Source organism: Salmo salar, chromosome 06 (genome assembly GCF_965601325.2).
Source record: "Salmo salar chromosome 06, fSalSal1, whole genome shotgun sequence".
Taxonomy (NCBI): Eukaryota; Metazoa; Chordata; class Actinopteri; order Salmoniformes; family Salmonidae; genus Salmo; species Salmo salar.
In genome coordinates this window covers 61,145,353-61,173,276 of record NC_138296.1, presented here as the reverse complement: position 1 = coordinate 61,173,276, position 27,924 = coordinate 61,145,353, and the positions used below count along the sequence as shown (strand labels likewise).

Genomic DNA, 27,924 nt, shown 5'->3' with positions numbered 1-27,924 from the left:
GGTCTAGATGAAGGTAGCAAAACTCAAGCGTGGAATGTACAGTTCAAAAAGGAGAGGCTGGAACTTCAACTCAACCTCTGACCAAGAACTAACGTCAATCAGCTGAGTATTCATCGGTCTCCATATTTTAGCCCTTGGATAAGGCCTTTCCAATTCACAGGGGTCGATTACGGACTTCCACTTAAAACCTGAGCTTAAGATCACATGGCAACTCCACTTGTTTAGAGTAGAAAAACACATGGCAGTTCTTAAAAAACACTGAAGAGTACATGTAAAAATGGTGCGTCAAAGACTGGGTTAAGTAGCACGTGAATCATACACTAGGTAGTAGGTCTACTGTCAATAAAATGGGGTTGATACTCAGGTTTATCAAAATGCAAGGTCTAAACTAATAAGGCCAATTGTGTGTCCATATGAACAGGCCATTTTTTGGAAGAGTACAAGGTAACCATCAAAAGGGAAAGTCATAGCCGCAATGAATCAACATACAACTTTCTCATCAAGTTTAGGTATTTGCTGTCAAAACACTTTCATAGTAGAAAAACATGCACTTAACAGATATGTCACATTCATTACAAAACGTAGAACGATTTATCAATACTCGTAAGTCAGAAAAGTCTATATTGTGAACAAACATGTACCCGAGTCAAGAATAGGTGACGTTGTGAATTGAATCAAAGGGACCCTTCAAACAAAAAAAGTAGGTTTAAAAGATCAATGCACATGATTTTTTTATTTAACTAGGAAAGTCAGTTAAGATCAAATTCCTATTTTCAATGACGGCCTAGGAACAGTGGGTTAACCGCCTTGTTCAGGGGCAGAACGACAGATTTTCACCATGTCAGCTCAGGGATTCGATCTTGCAACCTTTCGGGTTATTAGTCCAACGCTCTAACCACTAGGCTATATGACTTGCGTTATAGGCCTTCATTTTGGGACATGCAACATTGAACGCAGTTAAGTGGAGAGTCGAGGGAAAACTCAAAATGGAGAAGTAAAATGAAAACAGTCAGTCTACCATTTAGGTGTGGTGGCAGTATCAACATACTGCACATACTCAACACTTCACCTGCATTGATTTAGCTACAAGTCTTAGAGGGGAAACTACAGTAACTTACCTTTCACCAAGTTAACACTGAAAAGATGAACATGCACATTTTAGGTTGAAGTTATTTCAAGATAAAATGAAGAAAGCTAATAAAAATGTACAGAAAACTATTACAATTTGTCCATCATGTACAGTTATGTCATGGACCTTGCCAAAACCATGGCATATGTAGTAGTTTCTCAGAAACGGAGAAGACTGATCAAATGGGCCTTTAAATAAAGTAGATTGGTTTCCCTACCATCACCAAAATACCTGGTTCACCCCCCAAAAAAAACTATTTGAAAAGAGGAGAGAAGGGTGGGAAAACAAACATATTTCAAGAGGCACACAGAGAAATATGTTCAAACCTGTTCTGAAGCGCGTACAAATCTGTAATATTTCTTTACACATGGCCAGACCCTGATAAGAAGATTCTAAGTAAATCTTTGGACATCATTGACAAAGGCATCAATTTAAGGAATGCAACTGTCTTGAGTCAGGATTTATGTCACTAAGCATAAATCAGAACATTCCCAACTATTGTCTGATCTGCCTGACAACAGTAGAAACATTTTATATCACACTCAAAGTAATAGAGCGTTGGAAGCTTCAGTGCTGAAATGTCCTCTCGACCAAAACAAGTCTGCCATTATGTAGTAGAGCTATATTGCACCATCCAGTCCAGATGATGAGTCCAGCTCAGAAGCACTTCCTGAAGACGATCTGTGGGCCATGTTCCTCATATTCCTCCTGGCTGATCCAGGCTGAGTCAAAGGATGACAAGTTGGCTAGCACTGCACCTCCACTCCAAACAGAGAAATCTCTGTCCTTAGGGCTGGTCACACGCACACACTCCATCAAATCTGTAGGCACCATGGTTCTAATTTCACTCTGAAGCCGCTCAGGCAGTCCAGCCAGCAGGGTATTTCCACCTTCACAGAGGAAATTAGACTTTTAGGCTGTGTCAAATGGCTACTTTTGACCACTACATAGGAATAGGGTGACATTTGGGACACAGTAGTAGACATGGGTGGATGAGTGGACAAGTATTCAGCAACTAATAAAGCAAAACTATGTACCTGATAGGACAATGTTCCCCAAAAAGCTCCGCCGGAGGTCAATGTCTGAAAGGAGGATTGACTTGAAAATACTCTCATGCATCCCGTAATGGTCTCGTCCAATCAGATCTGGCTTAAACAGTATCTCAGGAGCACTGTGGATGGAAGACATCACTGAATAACAGATCATAGCTGACCCCTGGTGGCCATCCAATGGCTTACTTGGTAGTACCATAATCAAAAGCTGTTTGCGGAGTTAAACACTTGCAGTTCTTAGTCTCAATTTCCTCAATACATAGCAGCGGATAACTTAACCATCACCACTCATAAGGGCGAGTGTTCTTTAAAGTGGGGATACAGGGGGTCGGTTAGAGGCTTACCTGAACCGCTCTGTGCTGAGGTGGACGACCTGTCCATCAGGCATGGTGTAATACATCTCACTGCTAGCCGACCGCCCACAGGTTAACTCCGATTCATAGTCCTGGGCAACCCGGCAGCATTTCTCCTTTATCTCTCTCACAATCTCCATCTCGGCAGAAGTGCGCATGCACACTCCCTGCTCCTGCAGAAGCTGGGACACAGGATAGCAGAAACCAAAGGTGAATATAACTAATTGTTTTATTGACCAAATGAGCATATTTGATAGTCCATGTAAAAAAAATACAGAAACTGTTAACATCAAATACCATTTTAAGGTGCATTGTAACATCATGGCCAGCCAGGGTGAAGCGCTGCACTGCGTGAGGTAGACAGTATCCCTCAAACACTGGCACACTATGACTCACTCCATCCCCAGAGTCAAACACTACACCTATTAGAAGACAAAGGCTACAATGATTAGCAATCTTATCCATTATTAAATCAAAAATACATTATTTCTCTCCTAGATTGTTAGCAATCTCCTAGATTTGAAACTTTAAACACGAGTGAAAGCATGCAATCCTTTACTCAGGAATCTAATCACTGGATTAGATGGATTCATATATTAACTGAATCTACTGTATATTTACTTACATCAACAGAGTAGATAAAAGTTAGTTTACCTGTGGACCTCCCTGCTGCGTAGAGCGCCAGCACTGCCTGCATGGCCACATAGGCGAGGGGAACGTTAAAGCACTCAAACATAAGTTCCACCATGCGCTGGCGGTTCTCCAGCGGGTTCATGGCTGCCTCGGTCAACAGGACAGGGTGGTCGTCTGGATCGACCTGCAGCTGCTGGAACGTGTGGTGCCAAATCTGAAGCGAGACCAGTGAGGTTTAAATCCTATAACCACCAGGTACTACAGATTCATCCGAACATCCATGGGATAGAATTATGTCAACAGTAGACAAACCTTCTCCATTTCATCCCAGTTGCTTATAATTCCGTTTTTCATGGGATACTTCAGTGCCAGGACTCCTCTCATGTGTTGAGCCTCATGTCCAATGAAAGTCTCCCGTTCAAAGTTGCCATTCATTATTTCCTGTTGACAAAACAATAGGCAAATCAGAAAGCCAGTCTCCATGTAGGGAAACGTATGGTGGCAGCCTAGCCACATTTATTATATTCTTTTACCTTTATTTAACTAGGCAAGTCAGTTAAGAACAAATTCTTATTTTCAGTGACAGCCAAGGAACAGTGGGTTAACTGCCTTGTTCAGAGGCAGAACGACAGATTTTTACCTTGTCAGCTTGGGGATTCGATCTTGCAACCTTTTGGTTACTAGTCCAACGCCCTAACCACTAGGCTACGCTGCCGCCCCATATGACTGAGTACAAACACCAAATACTTTGCTCATACAATTACCTCATATTTTGGCAGCCCAATGATATTTGGAAATATAGTATTTGGGAGGTCCTGATCAGCAAACCCTGCTTTCATCAAGCCAGACCCAGTGTCCAGCACTATTGGAGTCTTGAAATTGGTCATCTGTAAATAAAAGTTCAGAGATATAATAATTCCCATTCAACTGAAAGAATGCATAATATTCAAATGGTAAATAATGTGAATGTCTTTCCCATCAACTACTAAGCCTTACGTCTCTGGTGGTTATTTGGACATTGGGTTGATTGACAGGTGACCTAATGATGGCCCTCCTTGCAGTCCTACACCCCTGAAACCCATCAGGGCTCTCTACTTCTCTCCACTCATCAGCTCCGCTTGGTTCACATGATCCAGATATTACTTCAGCAAACATACGAGGTAGCTCTTCACAATTAGACCCAGAATGTGCCATTGAAATATCCTCAGATTTCTGGGAGAGGTGGATTTCTATCTGAACACCGGCAGAGTCAACAGGTGTTAATGTTGATTCAACAGAGGAAGTGTCTAGAGAGGTCTGTCCATGGGACTCCAAAGGGTTATTGCATAAGGATGCCTGTTGAGCTGTGAGGGGTTTGTTGCTGTGGTTATTGCTGTGCTCCTTTACAGGTTTGAGGCTTCGCCCTTTAGGCTTCGGATGAGTGCTGAACTCTGGCATGACTTGTGGTGCGAGTCTAGGGTCAGGGTCTGAATCACTATCAGGGCAGAGGGTTAAATACATGGTTTCCGTTGAGATGTTGAGTTCTTGCCCTCTGTCATTCACAGGAAGTGATGCCTTTCTTGGTTTAGGCACTGGGGGGTTGTTGTTGTAATTCCAACTCGGGTCAAATACTCCATGTTTTGGGCACATTTCAGGTGTCAAGGTGGCCTCTTGGGGAAATTGCAAGTTAGACACCAATCTGAAGACTAAGCCTTCCTCATCTGTAGCCTCTTGGTGTTGGATTCCAAACTCTTCAATAAATTCACTGGGATCAGAATAGCTTTGTGGTGGAGTTAAGACCGGTTGTGGTGCACTGGGCTCCGTAAACTCACTATGGCTGGGAGCATCTACTTCTACCACGGCATCACCACAGCCAGATATACTAGAGACCGCATGTGGAGACTGACCATTTACACTTTGAACAAAGTCTTGTGATACAGGCATTATGGCAGAAAAGGTTGCAGTAATAACGAGGGATTCATTAGGATCAAGGTTTATGGTGTCTTTGGGCAGGGTTGGCAAGTGCTTTACGTTGAGGTGTCGGCCTCTATGGTCTGATATAAGATCATCACAGAGAGCACCCACCTCCAAGTTATTCAGTTTAGAAGTCCTGTCCATTATAGAGCATTTCACTACTTTCTTGGTTCTGCTCATCCTCTTCGTGAGTTGACATCCTTTGGTCATCTCTTTAGCTAGGTTCTTTTCCATCCTCTCCACTTCCCTTTTCTCCCTTTCTAGTTCGAATAGAAACGCCTGCCTCTCCTTGCACGTAATTCGGGAGCCCGCCAATTGAGTGGGCTTTTCATCAAGGCTCTCGTTCTCAGCTTGTCTGAGCTTGTGGATCTTGAGGTTCTCCTCCATGATGAGCTCATCTAGAACGTGCAGTCCTTTAAGCTCCTTTAGGAACTGTCCCCTGTTGGTTTGCGGGGGCCTCAACCCCGTCGGCCCGTTCTCCATTGGCCTTCCATTGTGGCTCATGCTGCATTCTGATGCCTCAGTTTCACTGGCTGCCTCTGATGACCTATGGTTGTCAGTGTCGGCAGAGTCAAGACTGTCATCAAGACCCAGGACGCCCGCCGCTTTTAAATCACTGGAGGACATCTGGAAAACAGAACAATAACATTGTTATTGATTTAACAATAAAAATAATAGTGGAGATAACAAGCTGATGGGGTATCTATTACGATTTAAAGGCCACTAAACAAGATAAACAATTGTCTTGCATTAAGTTAAATCCCTGTTCAATCTTGTAAAAACAATACTTTCTTACAAATGTACAGGGAGTCTACGAAAATAGTACAAATGGTTGTGTGTTGACCAGTGCATTTTGTAATTGCAGGAAAAACCCACAATCTAATTTATGGAATCTAATTTGTAATGTATGGACAGTGGTCTACTTTGTAGTTCACCAGCTTAAGTGGTTCCATGATCCAAGTCTGACCTACAGGAACACATTTACAGTACCTTCATCTACCAATAGGTGCCCTTGTTTGCGTGGTTTAAATTCACGGCTTGACTGAGGGACCTTACATATAATTGTATGTGTGGGGTACAGAGATGAGGTAGTCATTCAAAACTCATGTTAAACACTATTATTGCACAGAGTGAGTCCATGCAACTTATTATCTGACTTGTTTTTTCCTGAACTTATTCAGGCTTGCCATAACAAAGGGGTTGAATACTTAACTCATGGCATTTCAGCATTTCATTTTTAATTATTTGTAAACATTTCAAAAAACATAATTCCACTTTGACATTATGGGGTATTGTGTGTAGGCCAACGACAAACATGTAATCCATTTTAAATTCAGGTTGTAACACAATTTTTTGGGGGAAAAAGTCAAGGGGTGTGAATACTTTCTGAAGGCACTGTATATCATCACGACCTACCAAACTTTTCTGCTCCTCACTGCCCCATGACGGCCACAGTTTGCTCGTGCTCCCAGTATTCAGAAGAACATCCAACATCTGCTCCTGTGTCATCACATTCTCTTCCACCTATACAAAAAGTGTTTACAAATGCAAGGTATTGGCCTAAGCCAACTGTGATTTAGGTCACTAATACCAATCTTGGTAATGTGCAAATCTAATGTTCCGAACTATTTACTGCTTTGGCATGAAAACAATCCATTGAACATTTGAGTCAACCTGCCTCCAGTATTCCAGCTGCCCGGTCCAGGATCTCCGCCACCTCCCTGAGACCCTCCTGTTCCTTTAGGTCCCAGTCATTTAACGAGACTTCAGTCATGGAGCTTGTAATCCTGCAAACACAAACAATATAAGTGCTAGGCACAATTAGCGGCTATGTGGACCATGTCAGGAGACAAGAGCATAAATGTGTCAATACCTTTCACAGGTGTCCTGTTTGGGGTTATGGAAGTCAGACGTATCCCAGAGAAGAGTGGGAATGCTCTCTGCAGTGAAGTTGGGCACGTCTCCTGCATCTGTGATGGTGCTGGAGAGGGAATTACAAACGGGGCTCCGTTCTGACTCCTCAAAGCTGTCCTGTGCCTGTAGGATACTGTCACTGGGCTGTGCCCCTCTGTTCTGAGGGCTGGTGTGTACCTCCGTCTGTGTGGGCTGGTCTCGAGACCGATTGGATAATTGGTCGGTGTGGTGGGAGCACTCTGAGGGGTTTGGGCTCTTGATGTCCCGTTGATGTGGTGACGGGTTCTGGGTGATGGTGACCGTGTAAGAGTTCTCCAGGTCATCCACAGGCAGACTGAGCCAGGGGTTCTGGGGCAGGGTAGCTGACTGCTTCAGCTTGATCTGAAAATGTAGCGAGTCCACCGTTATTTTAGGGATAATCTGAATGCTGGCCCTGGAGGTGTTGCCCACAGAGCCAAAGTCAAACTCCTCCCTGCAGTCCTCTGAGTCAGACACGCTGGAGATGTTCTCCTCGTGGATCTGGGGCTGCCTGGTGATGGGCCTGAAGGAGTCTCTGGTGGCTGGTACCCTGGACAGCCCTTCCCATCCCTCCCTCCCTGCCCCAGTCTCCACATGGCTGCTTCCTGCTCCATCAAAGCCAGAGTCAAAGGAGCTGAGAGAGGGAGGCTTCCCCACAGCAGACACAGCCCCAGAGATAGCACTGGAGGGGGACGTACCTAGGAGGACTTGGTGTTTGAGGTTAGAGAGGGAGCCACGGCTGTGCAGGTTGTCAGTGTGGCGGTCTGATCTGGAACCAGAGGTTTTATGGAGACTACATAATGCCCCATCTGGACTGTTAATGGCCTCGGGGCCTCCGCCCACAGCCAGGTTAGTGTGTGGCCCAGGCCCTTTCCTGTGGCGGGCTCTCAGAAACTCATACTGCCACTGCAGTGCCAACTGGAAGTTGTTGATAGGTACTGCCCCTGGAGAGGTCAGGAGTTTTCGCAGGGTCATGCACCTGGAGAGAAGGTGGCAGGGCCAACTTGGCTGTGAACAAGTATTCAATACAAATACTGCCATACAAGTTGCCAGATCAAATGGCAACAGAAGTTTTCCAACACACAAGCTGGAGTTTCTCACCTTTGTGACAGCTGTTTGCCCTTCTGCTGGAGCTGGGCGTCAGGGATGACATTGGCCAGGTGAGCCAGCTGGACCAGCTCCTCCATGTCTGGGGAGGGGTTCCTTCTCAGGAAGTCACAGACCGCCTGCCTCCACACAGGGTCAGGGCCATGCATCTCCAGCGGGTGGTACCGTTTGGGGAGGCTGTCACAGTTTACACCCCACAGAAGGTCTTGGAGAAAGTTCTCACACAGGACGATGCCGTACCAGCAATTGGCCTGTTGAGATGAAAGAAATTGAGTACATGACATTAGATTATATAGACCACATTACAAGCCAGATGCATGTCACGAGGAGATAGATATAAAACGTAAATGTAATTTCAATAATCATCCTAATTGTTGTCAATTTCAATTACCACTTCAGTATTATATAAACATTTTTAAGTTAGCATATACACACAGAAATCATAAAAAGGTCAGTCCAACAGAATACCTACCTTGTTGTAGTAGTGGTAGAAGTCGGCGACTGCTCCGAGGGTCTGACGAGGGAGCTCTACAGCAGAGTGGAAGTTCTCCTTCAGTCTGTCCAGATCCTGCACCCACTCTTCCCTGGTCTGGGCATCACCAGGAGGCAGAGTGTCAGCTAACGTGTGGATCACATCCTCAGCACGGTGGACTAGAGCCTGGCAGCAGGGAGAGAAGACATGTAAACACAACACCACTGTTGTTCAGGATCCATACAGCAGCTTTAATACTTCAATGCACCCATCTTAGAGGAGGAAAATATCAGAGTAGCCTATATTTACCATGGCAGGTTTATAGATGGAGGCATCAAATTCAGATGTTAACGTCTCAGCCTTCCTCGCATCTTTAGCGATCTCTATTCTGTAAGGCTGGAGCTTCTCTTTTTGGTAGCTTTTAATCTGTTCAGTTATCTGCAATTGGAGGTAAATTAACCAAAATAAACAAAAACGCACGATGGGTCATTTTCATTGGGCACCAAATGGAAGAAAAACGCACTTAAAACAGTGAGGGACTACCGGGACTTAAGAAAGTTTTGCACAAATATTTTCTGTTGCGTGCCCTAATGAACACAACCCTGGAGTAATTGTTATGTATTATAACCCACCTGCTGTCCCTCATCACGCAGCTGGAAGACCTGCACCTGGAGGTGGGCCTTAGAAAAGGCCTGTTGCCACAGCAACTCTATTTTTTCAGCAGCTGCAGTTATCCTTTCAACAAAGACAAGAGACCTTAAACCTGTGGAAAATACTTATTGTAGAAGACTACTATGTTGAACCTTGAAATAGAACAGCATAATGTATCCATTGACAGCTTTGCATAGAAAGTTAGAAATGTGTGTAAAATGCAACACATTTAAAATCACACCATACTCCCCCCTCTAAATGATTGGTCGAAATGTACTGGTTAAGTACTCTACCTGGGCCTGGTTTTCCACTGAACAACAACAACAAATCTACTGAACATGTAAAGTGTTGGTCCCATGTACATTTGTTTACATCCCTGTTAGTGTGCATTTCTCCTTTCCCAAGATAATCCATCCACCTGATAGGTGTGGCATAGCAAGAAGCTGATTAAACAGCATGATCATTACACAGCTCCAACGTTGTTTTAGAGAATTTGGCAGTACGTCCAACCGGACTCACGTGTATGGCGTCGTATGGGCGAAACGCTGTCAAAGCTGTGAACCGTGTGCCCCATGGTGGCGGTGGGGTTATGGCATGGGCAGGCATAAGCTACGGACAACGAACATAAGTGTATTTTATCAAATGGCAATTTGAGTGCACAGAGATACCGTGACGAGATCCTGAGGCCCATTTTTTTTATTTTAAGGTATCTGTGAACAACAGATGAATATCTGTATTCCCAGTCTTGTGAAATCCATAGATTAGGGCCTAATGAATTTATTTCAATTGATTTCCTTATACGAACTGAAACGAAGTAAAATCTTAAGATTGTTGCATGTCAAGTTTATATTTTCTCAAAACCATCGTTACCAAAGTTGCTCTTGAAAACGCTTGTTATTTAACGACTGCCTCAGACCAGTCGTGGAACAGCTGAGTACATCGTTAGATGCTTTTTTTTGGCCTTCCACGTCACTTTATACACAGAAGATCTCAGCGAAATGCAAAATCAAAATGTTCACCTTTCTTTGTGACGGCTGAATAAAATTTGACTGACTACAAATAAACTTGCCCATTTTTTTGCATATCATGGCAAAGGATATAAAGACGCTGCAAATTAAACCAGAGATGACTGTATTAAAAGATAAACGGTATAGGCTACAGACCTACAGTACCAGTCAAAAGTTGACACACCTACTCATTCAAGGGTTTCTTTATTTTTACTATTTTCTACATTACAAAATAACACATATGGAATCATGTATTATCCAAAAAAGTGTTAGAAAATATATTTTGATTTGTTTATTTGAGATTTGCCAAAGTAGCCCACCCTTTGCCTTGACAACTTTGCACACTCTTGGCATTCTCTCAACCAGCTTCATGAGGTAGTCATTTGGAATGCATTTCAATGAACAGGTGTGATTTGCTAAAAGTTAATTTACGGAATTTCTTTCCTTCTTAATGCATTTGAGCCAATCAGTTGCGTTGTGACCAGGTAGGGGTGGTATACAGAAGATAGCCCTATTTGGGCTCCCGAGTGGCGCAGCGGTCCAAGGCACTGCATCTCAGTGCAAGAGGCGTCACTACAGTCCCTGGTTCGATTCCAGGCGGTATCACATCCAGCCGTGATTGAGAGTCCCATAGGGCAGCGCGCAATTGGCCCAGTGTCGTCCGGGTTTGGCCGGGGTAGGCTGTCATTGTAAATAAGAATTTGTTCTTAATTGACTTGCCTAATTAAATAAAAGGTTAAATAAAAATACAAAAATTGGGTAAAAGACCAAGTCCATATTATGGCAAGAACAGCTCAAAAAAGCAAAGACAAACGACAGTCCATCATTACTTTAAGACATGAAGGTCAGTCAATACGGAAAATTGTGCAGTCGCAGAAAATACGGAAAAAGTGCAGTCGCAAAAACCATCAAGCGCTATGATGAAACTGGCTCTCATGAGGACCGCCACAGGAAAGGAAGACCCAGAGTTACCTCTGCTGCAGAGGATAAGTTCATTAGAGTTAACTGCACTCCAAATAAATGCGTCACAGAGTTCAAGTGACAGACATCTCAACAACTGTTCAGAGGAGACTGCAGCAATTCGAAGGCCTGATTCACGCAAAGAAACCACTACTAAAAGGACACCAATAACAAGAAAGAGACTTGCTTGGGTCAAGAAACACCAGCAATGGAAATTAGACCGGTGGAAATCTGTCCTTTGGTCTGAAGAATCCAAATTTGAGATTTTTGGTTCCAACCGCCATGTCTTTGTGAGACACAGAGTAGGTGAACGGATGATCTTTGCATGCATGGTTCCCACCGTGAAGCATGGAGGAAGAGGTGTTATGGTGTGGGGGTGCTTTGCTGGTGACACGGTCAGTGATTTATTTAGAATTCAAGGCACACTTAACCAGCATGGCTTCCACAGCATTCTGCAGCGATATGCCATACCATCTGGTTTGCTCTTAGTGGGACTATAATTTGTTTTTCAACAGGACAATGACCCAAAACACACCGCCAGGCTTTGTAAGAGCTATTTGACCAAGAAGGAGAGTGATGGAGTACTGCATCAGATGACCTGGCCTCCACAATCACCTGACCTCAACCCCATTGAGATGGTTTGGGATGAGTTGGACCACAGAGTGAAGGAAAAGCAGCCAGCAAGTGCTCAGAATGTGCTGGAAAGACAGTTGGAAAAGCATTCCTCATGAAGCTGGTTGAGAGAATACCAAGATTGTGCAAAGCTGTCATTAGGGCAAAGGGGGGCGACTTTGAAGAATCTAAAATATATTTAGATTTGTTTAACACTTTGTTGGTTACTTCATGATTCCATATGTGTGATTTCATAGTTTTGATGTCTTCACTATTATTCTACAATGGGGAAGGATAGCAAAACAATTCTGCAGCATTGATGGTCCCCAAGGACACATAGGCCTCCATCATTCTTAAATGGAAGAAGTTCGGAACTACCGACACTCTTCCTAGAGCTGGCCGCCTGGCCAAACTGAGCAATCGGTGAAGGACCATGATCAGGGAGGTGACCAAGAACCCGATAGTCGCTCTAGAGTTCCTCTGTGGAGATGGGAGAACCTTCCAGAAGCAGCACTCCACCAATCAGGCCTTTATGGTAGAGTGACCAGACAGAAGCCACTCCTCAGTAAAAGGCACATGACAGCCCGCTGGAGTTTGCCAAAAGGCACCTAAAAACCATGAGAAACAAGATTATCTGGACTGATGAAACCAACCAACTCTTTAGCCTGAATGTCAAGAGTCACGTCTGGAGGAAACCTGGCACCATCCCTACGGTGAAGCATGGTGGTGGCAGCATCATGCTGTGGGTATGTTATTCAGCAGCAGGGAGAATAGTCAGGGAAAGATAAACAGAGCAAAGCACAGAGAGAACCTTCATGAAAACCTGCTACAGAGCGGTCAGGACCTCAGACTGGGGCGAAGGTTCACCTGCCAACAGGACAACAACACTAAGCACACAGCCAAGACAACACAGGAGTGGCTTTAGGACAAGTCTCTGAATGTCCTTGGGTGGCCCAGCCAGAGCCTGGACGTGAACCCAACATTTATGAAGAGACCTGAAAATAGCTGTGCAGCGACGCTCCCCACCCAACCTGACTGCGCTTGAGGATCTGCAGAGAAGCGTTGGAGAAACTACACAAATACAGGCGTACCAAGCTTGTAGCATCATACCCAAGAAGACTCGAGGCTGTAATCGCTGCCAAAGCTGCTTCAACAAAGTACTGAGTAAAGGGTCTGAATACTTATGTAAATGTAAATCTATATCATTTTTATTTTTTGCAAAAAAAATCTAAAACCAGTTTTTGTTTTGTCATTATGGGGTATTGTGTGTAGATTGATGAGGGGAAAAAAACGATTTAATCCATTTTAAAATAAGGCTGTAACATAATAAAATGTGGAAAAAGTCAAGGGGTCTGAATACTTTCGGAATGGTGATAGGTGGTAGGTGATAATATCTCTAGGAGCTGATCCGTCAGTATCGTGGAATCATCTGAACGTTAAGGAGAAATTGGAAAGGGAGAATACTGACCATTTATTTCGATCCGATCAGTATCAACATGCCTCGACGCACTTAGCAAACGTTCTCTCTGCGTGGCGTTTTAGGAAACGCATGCAACATGTTTTGTTGGAAAGCGGCATCGTTAAAAAAAAACACTTGTAAGCCTAAGTTCCATCGCTATCGGGAAACCGGGCCCTGCTATACAGTACAGTACCTGCTGTAGTTCTGCAGCATATTGAAGGCTGTGTGGGTGAAGAGGGCCGTCCCGGCCATGGCCTGATAGCACGAGTCATTCTCAGGGTAGTGCAGCTTCTCCACCACACGCTCACAGTGCCTTAGCAGCTCATCCAAGCCCAGCTCCCTACACCACAAAAACAGCCATTCCATCAACTTTAGAAAACATACAGGCAAAAACTCAGTCAATACAGGAGCAGAGGACTTAGATTCATGGAACTGTACAGGTACATCATTCACCAGGCGGTGCAACTTAAGAGGCAGGTAACTTAAGCCCTTAAAAAGCACCGTTACAGTAGGAAGTGCTATAGGTGCAGATCAACTCAGCTTACACCTGTACTACCCTTGTTATGTCCAACTGAAAGAGAGCAATGGTGAAAATGGAGACCCTCACCTCCGCAGCAGTTGGAACTTGGCTTCGCTGCTGTGACAGAAGTCATTCAGTTCGGTGAAGGCAGAGGGCACAGGCTGTCTGGAGAGTGTCTGCAGGGTGGAAATACACAACGGGAGCCTCTGGACCACTGAGAGAAACTCTTGGACAAAGGCATCAATCTCCTGCATAAACAAAAGTCCAAGAAGAGATGTTAGAGGGAAAAATCAGCGGGTGATTATAAAGTAGGTAAAAAAATGTATGTCAGTCCTGTCGCATCAGAAAAGCATTATTCATATACAACCACAAACCAATTACACGAAATACAACCCAAATATACAGCCATATCAAACCTAAAGTTTGATAACCTACTAAAAATATACAGGAGATTGTTTTGCCAAGAATGTGCATTTAGTTACTGTTACAGCGCAGTATGGTATGCGAAAACATTCATTATAGCATCCCAAAACAGACTGCCCTCACAGTACTAATGAATACTGTCAACATGGATGAATGCCCAGTCGAACGAGTGAATATGACCAAATGGTGAGAGGGGGCCGCCTTTCACTTGGTAATGAGGTCAACTGATTGCAGTCTGCAATTCTGCAAGCTTCACCAAGGTAACAAACAATGGCTCTGGGGCTGCATCACTGAAATGCATGAATGGATTAATGAATTAAAGATCTCCATACAGGATGACAGTTGAATCACTGGCCTTTTCTCAATTGGATTTGCTCAACTCCTGTCTCCTCTCCTCAGTCCTCTCTCAGCTCCTTTTGAAAAAGGTCAATCGAGAAGAGGAAACATGGACGAAAATGAGCTTGTATGAAATGAGACTCCTTCACTCGCACGTCCGTAAATGCCATTTACGGGGTGAATCCCAAAATAAGTGTAAAGTGATAAATTAAATTAGATGTGCAAGACATTTTAAACAATTTGCTACTTACATGCTTTTCTCCTTAGACAAAACAAAAGCAGATTGAAAGGGGGTGTGGCAGACTTCAAAACTCTTCCACGAAGGACCCACATGACTATCCTGATGAAAGGTGGCTAGAGGGGAGAACTCGTCCGTTCATCTACTAACGAATTGGCATCTCTTCGACCACTTATCGGTTTCCGACTCATAGAGAGAGGACAGAGGGTGGAGGGCAGACTTTTTCCCAAGTGAGAAATGGCCACTGACTGCACACTCCTCTCTCCAGATAGATTAACTGAATCTACCATGGAACACCATCACATATGTTCTGAAATAGTTTCTATAGTTAGAAACAGAACATTAGCATTCATGCAACATTATTTTGTTAATTTAATCTCAGAAATTAAGCTACTTGATTGTGCCCGCATTGGCCATTGTAATGTATAGGGTTCACATAGTCATGGTCATGTAGTGTATGTGGACACCTGCTCGAACATCTCATTCTAAAATCATGGGCATTAATATGGAGTTGGTCCTCCCTTTGCTGCTTTAACAGCCTCCACTCTTCTGGGAAGGCTTTCCACTAGATGTTGGAACATTGCTGCGGGGACTTGCTTCCATTCAGCCACAAGAGCATTAGTGAGGTCAGGCACGGCTGTTGGATGATTAGGCCTGGCTCGCAGTTGGCGCTCCAATTCATCCCAAAGGTGTTAGATGGGATTGGGTCAGGGCTCTGTGCAGGCCAGTCAAGTTCTTCCACACCGATCTCGACAAACCATTTCTGTATGGACCTCGCCTTTGCGCACAAGGGCATTGTCATGCTGTAAAAGGAAAGGGCCTTCCCTAAACTGTTGCCACAAAGTTGGAAGCACAGATTCGTCTAGAATGCCATAGTATGCTGTAGCGTTAAGATTTCCCTTCTGGAACTAAGGGGCCCAGCCCAAACCATGAAAAACAGCACCAGACCATTATTCCTCCTCCACCAAACAATTGGCACTATGCATTGGGGCAGGTAGCGTTTTACTGGCATCCGCCAAAACCAGATTAGTCTGTCGGACTGCCAGATGGTGAAGCGTGAGTCATCACTCCAGAGAACATATTTCCACTGCTTCAGAGTCCAATGACGGCGAGCTTTACACCACTCCAGCAGACGCTTGGCCATGGAAACCCTTTTCATGAAGCTCAAGACAAACAGTTCTTGTGCTGACGTTGCTTGCAGAGGCAGTTTGGAACGCGGTGGTGAGTGTTGCAACAGAGGACAGACGATTTTTACGCGCTTCAGCACTCGGCGGTCCCGTTCTGAGAGCTTGTGTGGCCTACCACCTCCCGGCTGAGCAGTTATTGTTTCCACTTCACAATGACAGCACTTACAGTTGATCGGGGAAGCTCTAGCAGGGTAGAAATTTGACGAACTGACTTGGAAAGGTAGCATCCTATGACAGTGCCACGATGAAAGTCACTGAGCTCTTCAGTAAGGCCATTCTACAGCCAATGTTTGTCTATGGAGATTGCATGGATGTGTGCTCGATTTTATTCACCTGTCAGTAACAGGTGTGGCTGAAATAGCCAAATCCCCTCATTTGAAGGGGTGTCCACATACTTTTGTATATATGGTGCATTCAATAAATATTAGGTTTGTCAATGTTAACGCTTTACATTGCTGTTTATGCTTTCATGGAGGACTTGAATTGTGAGGATGACCAGACTATTTTATCAAGAACAAAAGCTAGTGGGTTTTCTACCCAAAGTTGCAAGGAAAACGTGATAATTTAATAAAGTACAAGAGACCATCAAATTTGATTAAAGGGCGTGGCAGTAGGAGGAACAGTGGCATATAGTGGGCAAAACCTGGGACTTTCACACCAATTTATGGTAAGTAATGCAAGTAACTTCAAAATGGCAAATTTCTCTGATACGGGGGTGGAAAAACATCACCAGATTCACAGGTAATACATTACAATGATGAAGAAGCACTACTCCAAGCCGCAGCTCCATACTACTTGTCAGACAGAAAACTAATACTGTATGGTTGTTGGGGGGTCAATGGGTGGCTTTTGGTCATTTTATTAGATTCCTCATGTCTTACTCATTATTAGTAATAATTATGGTCAAATGAAATTTTATTTGTCACATATATATGGTTAGCAGATGTTAATGCGAGTGTAGCAAAATGCTTGTGCTTACGGTTTCGCCAGTGCAGTAATATCTAACAAGTAATCTAACAGTTCCTCAACTACTACCTAATACACACAAATCTAAAAAGGGTGAATGAGAATATGTACATATATGGATATGGATGAGCGATGGCCCGAGCAGCATAGGCAATGTGCAATAGATGGTATAAAATACAGTATATACAGTTGAAGTTTACATACACCTTAGCCAAATACATTTAAACTCTGTTTTTCACAATTCTTGACATTTAATCCAAGTAAAAATTCCCTGTCTTAGGTCAGTTAGGATCACCACTTTATTTTAAGAATGTGAAATGTCAGAATAATAGTAGAGAGAATGATTTATTTCAGATTTTATTTCTTTCATCACATTCCCAGTGGGTCAGAAGTTTACATACACTCAATTAGTATTTGGTAGCATTGCCTTTAAATTGATTAACTTGGGTCATACGTTTCGGTAGCCTTCCACAAGCTTCCCACAATAAGTTGGGTGAATTTTGGCCCATTCCTCCTGACAGAGCTGGTGTAACTGAGTCAGGTTTGTAGGCCTCCTTTCTCGCACATGCTTTCAGTTCTGCCCACAAATGTTCTATAGGATTGAGGTCAGGGCTTTGTGATGGCCACTCCAATACCTTGACTTTGTTGTCCTTAAGCCATTTTTCTACAACTTTGGAAGTATGCTTGGGGTCAGTGAGAGGTTGTTTTCCTGACACCACACTCCGAGTGCCCTCACCTCCTCCCTGTAGGCTGTCACGTCGTTGTTGGTAATCAAGTTGTTGTTGTGTCGTCTGCAAACTTGATGATTGAGTTGGAGGCGTGCATGGCCATGCAGTCGTGGGTGAACTGAGAGTACAGGAGGGGGCTGAGTACACACCCTTGTGGGGCCCCAGTGTTGAGGGTCAGCGAGGTGGAGAAGTTTTCTACCTTCACCACCTGGGGGCGGCCCGTCAGAAAGTCCAGGACCCAATTGCACAGGGCAGGGTTGAGGCCCAGGGCCTCCAGTTTGATGATGAGCTTGTCGGATACTATGGTGTTGAATGCTGAGCTGTAGTCAATGAACAGCATTCTTACATAGGTATTCCTCTTGTCCAGATGGGATAGGGCAATGTGCAGTGTGATGGCAATTGCATCGTCTGTGGGCCTGTTAGGGCGGTATGCAAACTGAAGTGGGTCTAGGGTGGCCGGTAAGGTGGTGGTGATATGATCCTTGACTAGCCTCTCAAAGCACTTCATGACGACAGAAGTGAGTGCTACAGGGCGGTAGTCATTTAGTTCAGTTATCTTTGCCTTCTTGGGTACAAGATGGTGGCCATCTTGAAGCATGTGGGGACAGCAGACTGGGATAGGGAGCGATTGAATATGTCCGTAAACACACCAGCCAGTTGGTCTGCGCATGCTCTGAGGACGTGGCTAGGGATGCCGTCTGGGACAGCAGCCTTGTGAGAGTTAACACGGTTAAATATTTTACTCACATCGGCCACGGAGAAGGAGAAGGAGAAGGGGGGGGGGGGGGGGTCAGTTCTGGTTGGCACTGTATTATCCTCAAAGCGGACAAAGGTGCTTAGTTTGTCTGTAAGCGTGACATCGGTGTCCGTGAAGTGGCTGGTTTTCTTTTTGTAGTCCATGATTTCCTGTAGACCCTGCCACAAACATCTTGTGTCTGAGTCGTTGAATTGCGACTCCACTTTGTCCCCGTACCAGCTTTTCGCTTGCTTGATTGCCTTGTGGAGGGAATAACTACACTGTTTATATTCAGCCATATTCCCAGACCTCTTTCCAATGGTTAAATGTGATGGTTCGCGTTTTCAGTCTTGTGCAAATGCCGCCATCCAGCCACGGTTTCTGGTTAGAGTAGGTTTTAATTGTCAGTGGGTACAACATCTCAAATGCACTTCCTTATAAATTCACTCACCGAGTCAGCATATAGGTCGATGTTATTCTCTGAGGCTGACTGGAACATATCCCAGTCCGCGTGATCAAAACAATCTTGAAGAGTGGATTTCCGATTGGTCATACTAGCGTTGAATTGTTCTATTCACTGGTAAATCCTGTTTGAGTTTCTGTCTCTAAGATGGTAGGATCAAGATGGTGTCATGGTCGGATTTGCCGAAGGGAGGGCGGGGGAAGGCTTTATCGCGGAAGTTAGAGTAGCAGTGGTCGAGTGTATTACCCCCGAGTGTAGTGCAATCAATACGCTGATAGAATTTAGGTAGCCTTGTTCTCAAATTTGCTTTGTTAAAATCCCCAGCTACAATAAATACAGCCTCAGGATATATGGTTTCCAGTTTACATAGAGTCCAGTGAAGTTCCTTTAGGGCCATCTTGGTGTCTGCTTGAGGAGGAATGTACACAGCTGTGACGATAAGTGAAGAGAATTCTCTTGGAAGGTAATATGGCCGGTATTTGATTGTGAGGAATTCTCGGTCGGATGAGCAGAAGGACTTGAGCTCCTGTATGTTATGATTACCCCATGAGTCGCTAATCATGAAGCATACACCCCCGCTCTTCCTCTTCCCAGAGAGGTGTTCATCTCTGTTGGCGCGATGCATGGAGAAGCCCGGTGGTCCAAATTGGATGTTCGGAACTATATTTATTGAATATTATATGAATCCTAGAAATTAAAATGGCCAATTTGGGTGAAATCAATTTGCTTAATTTTTCAAATATCAAATTATATTTCAACAAAATAATGTTTCAGGAATGCTAATCTTATCTGTTTCCAACTACAGAAACTATTTCAGCACAATCTGAGATGTGGGTGTCAATTTTTTGTGCTTGGAGGTGTAACATCCCTTGTCGGTTGTTCACTTGAGAGGAATATAGTTTGGATTGAAAGCAAAGTTCTGTCTCCATCTAGTCATTTCATCCTCAAGGCAGGCAGAAAATCAAGAACAGAGGATTGGAGCCCCCAGCAAGGCCGTCCATCGACCACTGATGTGGAGAGGAGGACAATGCTGCTATTCGTGATATTAAGACTCATCATAAAACCTCCAGATAATCAACCCAACAAAGCTTGCTGCTCTTTTAAGATCACACATTACAGTCTTGACAAGAGTAGTCTTGTATTGAATAAAAATGTATGAGAAAAGTCCAGGTTACTTCATCTTACAGAACGAGTAGTGGCACAAGTAATCCATGGAATTCTTTGCAAGAACTGGCATGAGAATATTAATTCTGGTGAGGTTACAGAAAAATTAACGGGAACAATAAGCATTTTACAACTGGCATAACTTTTCACTTGACCATGATGTAAAATAACACAGCTTGAAATGACAATACTATTAACATGACAATACAGTCCATGTAAATGATTGTAAAAGACATACCCTGATAAATGTTACACAACTCAGATGACAGTAAACCAGGTAGCCTCCTAAAGCCGCAGTCAACTGGCTTCTATCAATGTAGTTGGAAAGTTCGAAGACTTCTTTCAGCAGAACTCTCTGTTGGTATTAAAAGGATGTTTAGCCCCACACACATACTAATTTCATGCTACGCGTGAAAGGGGAAATCACACTCAGTGAAATACTCTTACCTTGAACGGAGCAACATAAGACTTTGATGGTACCAGCTGTTTCAACAATAGTTTCAGAACATCTTTCTTTTTCGGTTTAATCATGTATACAGTGTACACGGTCCTCCTATGCAGCTAGATGGGGTGAGAAATGCATGTTACATTTTCATCAATATTAATTAATGACAACAAGTCAAAAATCACACTCATTCTAACAGTACAAAGATAGGGAACACCAAAATCCTCCCCAGATTTGAAATTGTAATGAGCACCACTTTTGTCTGTGGCCATGATAAATGAGGATGACAAACTGACCTGAAGATCCACAGCACTATTTTCAAAAATGACTAAACCAAATGTACTATTGGAGTATGTTTGTAGACATTGAGTCTGCGATTTGATTACTAAAATGATAAGGTCGTTCTACGAAAAGTAATCAGACAAATAAAGCCACGGTGAATTGTGTATTGCAGATTTCCAAACAACCGATTTAGCTCAGATAATGCAATTCCACTAGAGCTAGTCTATTTTTAAATAACTGAAGGCATATGATCCAGTATTTTAGCCCCAAGAACAATTCCACAATGAACAATCACAAACTGCATTGTGCCCTGAAGAGCAACCTCAGACAAAATCGCTTTAAATTGGCTCAATTTAATTGAGTTACATAATGACATAGGAGTGACAGAAAGGCCAATCATAGGTTGTATTTTTTATTTAACCTTTAACTAGGTGGGGCATCTTATTGCTGAACATCTTTGTGGTTGAACTGGACACAACAATAAATTATGTGAACAATTCCCACACAAAATTCTCTATATAAAAAAACTAAGATTTATGTAAAAGTGGACTAAGGTGTAGGCCTACTAATTGACATGATGAACCAATTATGTTTGTTACTGTATAATAAAGCAATACCTTACAATCCATCTAGAACAGAATGATAAGAAAGATACCTCAAGGAGAAGAAGAGTTTCAGCGATGAACCTAGTAGTAGTAAGAGTGGCTTGTCTCAAATCAGCCACAACTGAAACCAAGCTCTCCTCCTGTTTCTTACTATAAAAAAGTGGTATTAGTAAGGCTTAACATGACTTCCATGCATGTTCGTACAATCTTAAAATTACATCTAAAACACACATTACATTGTAGCCTTGATACATACTTGTGCAAACAGAGAAAGTAGTGTATGAAGTCAACCACTTCAGCTTTGCTTAGATCTGAAAGGTTGCCATGAGCATCCACAGGGAACATAACCAGAGGATATCCATGCTGATCAAAGGCGCCTGTTGAAATAATTTCATGGTCTCATTGTTACAGTTAGTAGAATTAATATCGTGTTATTGTTGTTTTGTCCGTTTGAATGTTACATTTTCCACCTTGTAGCCATGATGAATTGAATGCACATGGGTTTATTATAGCCTACCAGGGAAAACCACTGCTCCCGAGTTCAACACATGATCTGGAGGCAACGGTGGGGAGGGGGAGGACCCTTGGAATTCTGAAAGGATTTGTGGGAAACGAATATTTACATTAGAAACATGCCTGAGAACAATTTCATTGGCCTTTTCCCACTAACTGTAGAAACCTGAGCGACCGGCGCATTCCTAGCCCCCTCCCAACTCTGCAGTCTGCAGCCAAAACGTAGAAAAACTATCCTCACTACAATAAATCATTCACAACAGAGCTTATTTGCAGACACACTTTACACCTTTCATTGTATCACAAACACAAACGCTACCGCCACACGTTAGAGTAGATACACATTTACAAAGTTACAATGTTGCTCACAAATTCTCAAGCTCGGTTCTTACCTTTTGCGTGGCGGCGGCTCATTGTGTGCTTCTCACAGTTCTATCCAAATGAAGGCTTTATGGTTATTTTTTGGCCAAACAATTTATAAACGATCCACTTATATTTCCCAAATGAAAACATTTCAAACATAGCATTATATTTTAGTTACGGTCTGAAAAGAGAATTGGGATCTAGTCCACTTGTTTCCGCCATGTTGCATCCATTGAGAAGGGGATCATGCGGTTGAGCAACCCATTGAGTGGATGCTGCGAGCCCAAATTTATAACTTCAAAATTGGAGGGCGGGGGAAGATAACAGGAGAACGTGACATACAGTTGAAGTCTGAAGTTTACTTACACTTTAGCCAAATACATTTAAACTCAGTTTTTCACAATTCCTGACATTTAATCCGAGTAAAAAGTCCCAGTCTTAGGTCAGTTAGGATCACCACTTTATTTTAAGAATGTGAAATGTCAGAATAATAGTAGATTTCTTTCAGATTTGATTTCTTTCATCACATTCCCAGTGGGTCAGACGTTTACATGCACTCAATTAGTATTTGGTAGCATTGCCTTTAAATTGTTTAACTTGGGTCAAACATTTTGGGTAGCCTTCCACAAGCTTCCCACAATAAGCTGGGTGAAATTTGGCCCATTCCTCCTGACAGAGCTGTTGTAACTGAGTCAGGTTTGTAGGCCTCCTTGCTCGCACACACTTTTTCAGTTCTGCCCACAATTTTTCTACAGGATTGAGGTCAGGGCTTTGTGATGGCCACTCCATTACCTTGACTTTGTTGTCCTTAAGCCATTTTTCCACAACTTTGGAAGTATGCATGGGGTCATTGTCCATTTGGAAGACCCATTTGCAACCAAGCTTTAACTTCCTGACTGATGTCTTGAGATGTTGCTTCAATATATCCACATAATTGTCCTACCTCATGATGCCATCTATTTTGTGAAGTGCACCAGTTCCTCCTGCAGCAAAGCACCCCCACAACATGATGCTGCCACCCCCGTGCTTCACGGTTGGGATGGTGTTCTTTGGCTTGCAAGCATCCCCCTTTTCCCTCCAAACATAACGATGGTCATTATGGCCAAACAGTTCTATTTTTGTTTCATCAGACCAGAGGAAGACCAAAAAGTACGATCTTTGTCCTCATGTGCAGTTGCAAAGCGTAGTTTTTACCTTACCCCATGCATCTTCGGTAGCAGCTTTAATACACTTCTCCTTCTCATTTTGAAACTCGGTCATGTAATACTGGTGTATGTTTTCTCTTTTATCTACAATTCAATGCGATAGCTGCTTAAACATCTGTTACAGACTGCCATCATTGATAAGTAGTATCATTGGAGTGAATCTAATAAAGGTTTGGACATACCAATGAGGTTTGAGTGAGTACTCAACTGCTTCAGCTTTATCAGTGTTGCCATACAAAGCTATGAGTACGGCTTGTGGGCTCTCGCTTCCTTGCAGTTCGTCTTTCACCTCTAGACACACAGGAAGGATTCTGTGAAGCTTCTATTCCCACGTTGGGTTTCCCTTGCTCTTTGACTCTGTCCATTTTAGCTTTTACACTGGACCTCAACAAGTACATCATTATTGAAGTATTATCTCCCAACCCATAGGGTGGGACATCTTGCTCTATTTAAAACTAGCTACAGAGATCTGTTTAAAGTACTTAAAATGCTGCTTTGTAGAAGAAGAAAAAAAACTATAAGAACGTGTGACTTCAAATGCATGTATCTGAAAAAGGAAAAACTCATTGTGATGCATCCTATTGTGCTGTTTAACACTGCTCAGCTCTTTCTTGACGTGGAATCATCTATAGGCTTTTTAATGGGTTTACCTTATTGTATTTCTTCTCTAAAGTAAATTGTTGTTTCAATAGTTTAATAAATGAATCCAACAGCTATTGCCTAATTTTAACAATATTTAATAACCACAATGATTTTATACACAGATCCAGTGCTTTCAGCCCATGCCATTTCCCACAATAATGTTCAGGATATATAGCATATCTGATGTGATCAGTCCCATTTCGAGGTTTTCCTCCTCATGTTCTTCTCCCCTTCACTGTCAATAGCTTCATACAGCTGCTGGTCGTTATCTTTGGTGGCGTGAAGGTAGCCCAGGTAGCCCACACACAAGGTGATAGTTATAAGTCCAAAGGCCATCACAGGCTTGTTCTGTAAAACAAATAAACCACAAATGTAATGACATGTGAACAACAGACGATACTGATAAACTCCTATGTACATAATAACATTGTAGCCGAGGAGTTAGTGAGCAGGCCTTACTGGTTTAATGAAGAGCTCAGGGTTAACAGCTCGGAAAAGTGTAGTGGTCTTCGCTCCTCTCAGCCCAGGAATCCTGAAATTCCCTTCTTTCGGAGCATCCTTATCGCTTCCAGATGCCATTGTATAAGTATGTTGTCTTTTTCACGCAACCCTATTGTATGAAAGAGTGCAAAGCGTTTGAGGAAACGTTATTGATGATGGAAAACATTCCCGAACAATCAAAAGCGCATGCATAAAACGTCCATTTGTTTTGAAAGTCATAACAGTCAACGAATGCAACAAGAAATGTCTACGATACAATTATACAGCGCCACCGCGTGGATGGAGTACACTGCTACGGCACAGGCTGGTTTCGACAGTATGTGGAACAGCCTTTGGTTTGGCATTTAGCTTTACAGTGGCCTATACCAAAGACTCAGCATAAACAATTGTACGTTGTTTCCCTGTATTCATAAAAAAAAGTGTAATAGCTATTTAGCCTTACACAGGGAGACAAGTGAAGACCCATTATTAACAGTCAAGTCATAGTACACCTGGAATGACAATTAAAAAAAATAATGACCAGTAGTCACAGAAGTCAGCACTTGAAAGGGACATTCAAATAACATTTTAACTTAGATACAATTCTGTAGGACTTTTTTATTCTTTCAGCAACACAATTTGAACTCATCGACTGATATTTCCTACCACTGATGTTTAGTCCATGCGTGTTTAATGTGACCATGGTTACTCTCTGTCCCCCCAAAAAACTGTTGGGTTGACGACAGATGAATGCAGATGAATGGGTTGACTCATGAATGGTAGCTACAGGCGTTAAGTCTAAAGGCATATTGAAAATAGACATCGTGTTCAATTTAGGATTATTTTTGTTTACCTTTGTCACATTGCTCAACATACCTTCAGAAACAGTCTTTAATGTTAAACCTACAATCTAATAAAGATAATGATAGGCCATATATGCTAATAGAAAAATAAACATACAGGGTACTTTTAATTAACTATGCTAAGGATTTTTATAGCATATCCATATAATAAGCCCTCTGCGTACAAAATAGGTGTGGCCTCTTCGACAGGTGTGTTTAACGTGGAAATCGACTGCAGTAGCGAGCATCAGAAAATTGGCTCCTGAAAGAAACAGAAAAAACTGCAATAGCCAGTTCCTAATCGGTGAGTTAATTGTTTTATTTTCTTTCAATATTGAATTTGTCTGAACATAATAGTGATCCTAAAATAGATTAGATTGCTAAACCTATGCTACTGGAAAATACACACTATCACAGATCAATTTGAGTACTTGAAATAAATCAATGAATCAATGGCAATTTATTCACTGGAGTAATTGAAAATATAAGCTTTCGGTTTTTGTAAAAGGGTCATTCATTTATAAATGATTTATACATGATGCTACTGTACTGCTACCCAGGAAATACAGAGCCAGTAGAAGTTCTCATTGTAAAAAGTGCAACACGCATATTAAAGAGGAACATATTCCTTCCTACACAGATATTATCAACTTGATATTTGCCCTTTCCATTTTTATATTTTTTGGTTACACTTCACATAACATTGTCATTATTACACTGTAATATGTGTAAGTAGCCTACAGTGTTAACACGTATATATAATACTTGTTTCTATTTACAGGGGAGAGAATGGTGAATATAGAAATGTAGCCAGGGAGCAACAAAAAAGCTACAGTAGAACTCTATGTCCTATATATGACTAATCGATTTCTATTGTTAGATGATGACTTCATAACAGGCAGAATTTAGTATTGGCCTTGTATCTACAGGGCTTTGTCCCAAATGGCAGCTTATTCCCTAGTACATAGTGCACTACTTTTGAACAGCCTGGTCAAAAGTAGTGCACTATGTAGGGAATGTGGTTCCATTTGGGGCGTATACTGCTTTCTACAGTTTCTCGATCCTCCACAGGCTCATGTAATTAGAGATGTCAAACTGGGGGTTTCTGGAAAACATCCTGAGTGGGGTGAACAAATACTCCACAGTCATCGGGCACATCTGGCTCTCCATCATCTTCATCTTCCGTATCCTTGTGTACGTGGCGGCTGCTGAGCATGTCTGGAAGGAGGAGAACAAGGACTTTGTCTGCAACATCCAGCAGCCTGGCTGTGAGAACGTGTGCTTCGACCATTTCATCCCCATCTCCGCATGTGGGCCCTCCAGCTCATTATGGTGTCCACTCCCTCCCTGCTGGTGGCTCTACACGTGGCCTACAGCGAGAACAGGGAGAGGAGGCATGGGAAGAAGCTCTATGAGGACAAAGGCAGGATTGACCGAGGCCTGCTCTGCACCTATATCATCAGCCTCGTCTTCAAGACTACCTTCGAGGTGGGCTCCCTCCTGGCCTTCTACTTCCTCTACAGTGGCTTTGACGTTCCCAGACTGCTTCGCTGCAGCCTGGACTCTTGCCCAAACACCGTCGACTGCTTTGGCGGTGGGCTGTACATCCATATTCTGCATTGTGCTGAATGTCTCAGAGATGGTGTACATTCTATCAAAACAGTGCTGGAAGTGTTTCAGCAAGCACTACATTGCTATTGAAGAGAGGGCTAGTCGGTACTGTCCCCATTAGCAACAGTACCTCAGCACTTCAGCCCACACTTAACAAAGATACGATGGGCTCACAAGATCCAGCAACAAAGGACAAATTGCACCTCCATTTCCTGGTTGCTAAAACTCTAATAGTTTGCCTAATTTAAGTTTGTGACAAAACAAGCGATTATAGTGTAGAGAATCACTGTACCATCTAAACCACTATATTTTACATAACCAAAGATATTGTATTTTCAGCTGTTTGAAGCTGGTGCACAAAACCAAAATATCATAGAAATAGCACTTGTTAGACATTTAAAAGTTACATATTGCAGCTTTTTAAATTACATTCTAATTTATTAAGTGTGATCAGGAATTCATTGAACATGAATGATTTCAGAAACTGAAGTTATTCACCTTAAACCTTTAACATATACTGTTACTTTTAGTATTAGGGTTGTATTGAAGGCATTTATGTCTCAACTGTGTGATACATGTAACTAGTATAATTTATTTGCTAATCACCTTCGGTATTATGTTTAAGCTGAAATCTAAAATTCAACCTTTATGCTTCCACTTTCAGTGCTGATGGACTGCATTCATACATAGACCATGCCTTTTTCCTTACAGCATTCATTTTGTGTTCATGTCATGTCTCTAGTGGAGGCCATTTACGTAAATATGACTGTCAGTGTAATTCTAATCGATAAATTGGTAGATTCATTCCATTACTTTCATCTTTCATGGGATATAGTGCCTGTGCTAGCTTGTATG

At 42.7% G+C, this 27,924-nt stretch overlaps 2 protein-coding genes and 1 pseudogene across 2 annotated transcripts; 1 reads left to right on the top strand and 2 right to left on the bottom strand.

Annotated features, from left to right (window-relative positions):
* Positions 1–401: 401 nt before the first annotated feature.
* Positions 402–22,563, bottom strand: LOC106607706 (uncharacterized). Its single transcript, XM_082976162.1, has 23 exons — positions 22,319–22,563; positions 21,931–22,005; positions 21,670–21,790; positions 21,464–21,563; positions 20,529–20,642; positions 20,320–20,436; positions 13,928–14,088; positions 13,514–13,660; positions 9,264–9,366; positions 8,941–9,069; positions 8,632–8,817; positions 8,154–8,410; positions 6,994–8,031; positions 6,796–6,907; positions 6,537–6,644; positions 4,164–5,747; positions 3,932–4,054; positions 3,480–3,608; positions 3,189–3,381; positions 2,832–2,956; positions 2,526–2,716; positions 2,167–2,300; positions 402–2,019 (listed from the first exon to the last, which is right to left on the bottom strand). Exons 1-23 carry the CDS (start codon positions 22,338–22,340, stop codon positions 1,787–1,789), a joined length of 5,502 nt encoding a protein of 1,833 aa, XP_082832288.1. The 5' UTR covers positions 22,341–22,563; the 3' UTR covers positions 402–1,786.
* Positions 22,564–24,215: 1,652 nt separating this feature from the next.
* On the bottom strand, positions 24,216–24,886 carry smim8 (small integral membrane protein 8). Its single transcript, XM_014204948.3, has 2 exons — positions 24,596–24,886; positions 24,216–24,484 (listed from the first exon to the last, which is right to left on the bottom strand). The coding sequence occupies exons 1-2, from the start codon at positions 24,713–24,715 to the stop codon at positions 24,326–24,328; spliced, it is 279 nt and encodes a 92-aa protein (XP_014060423.1). The 5' UTR covers positions 24,716–24,886; the 3' UTR covers positions 24,216–24,325.
* Positions 24,887–26,545: 1,659 nt separating this feature from the next.
* LOC123743468 (gap junction beta-7 protein-like) lies at positions 26,546–27,266 on the top strand (annotated as a pseudogene).
* Positions 27,267–27,924: the final 658 nt, after the last annotated feature.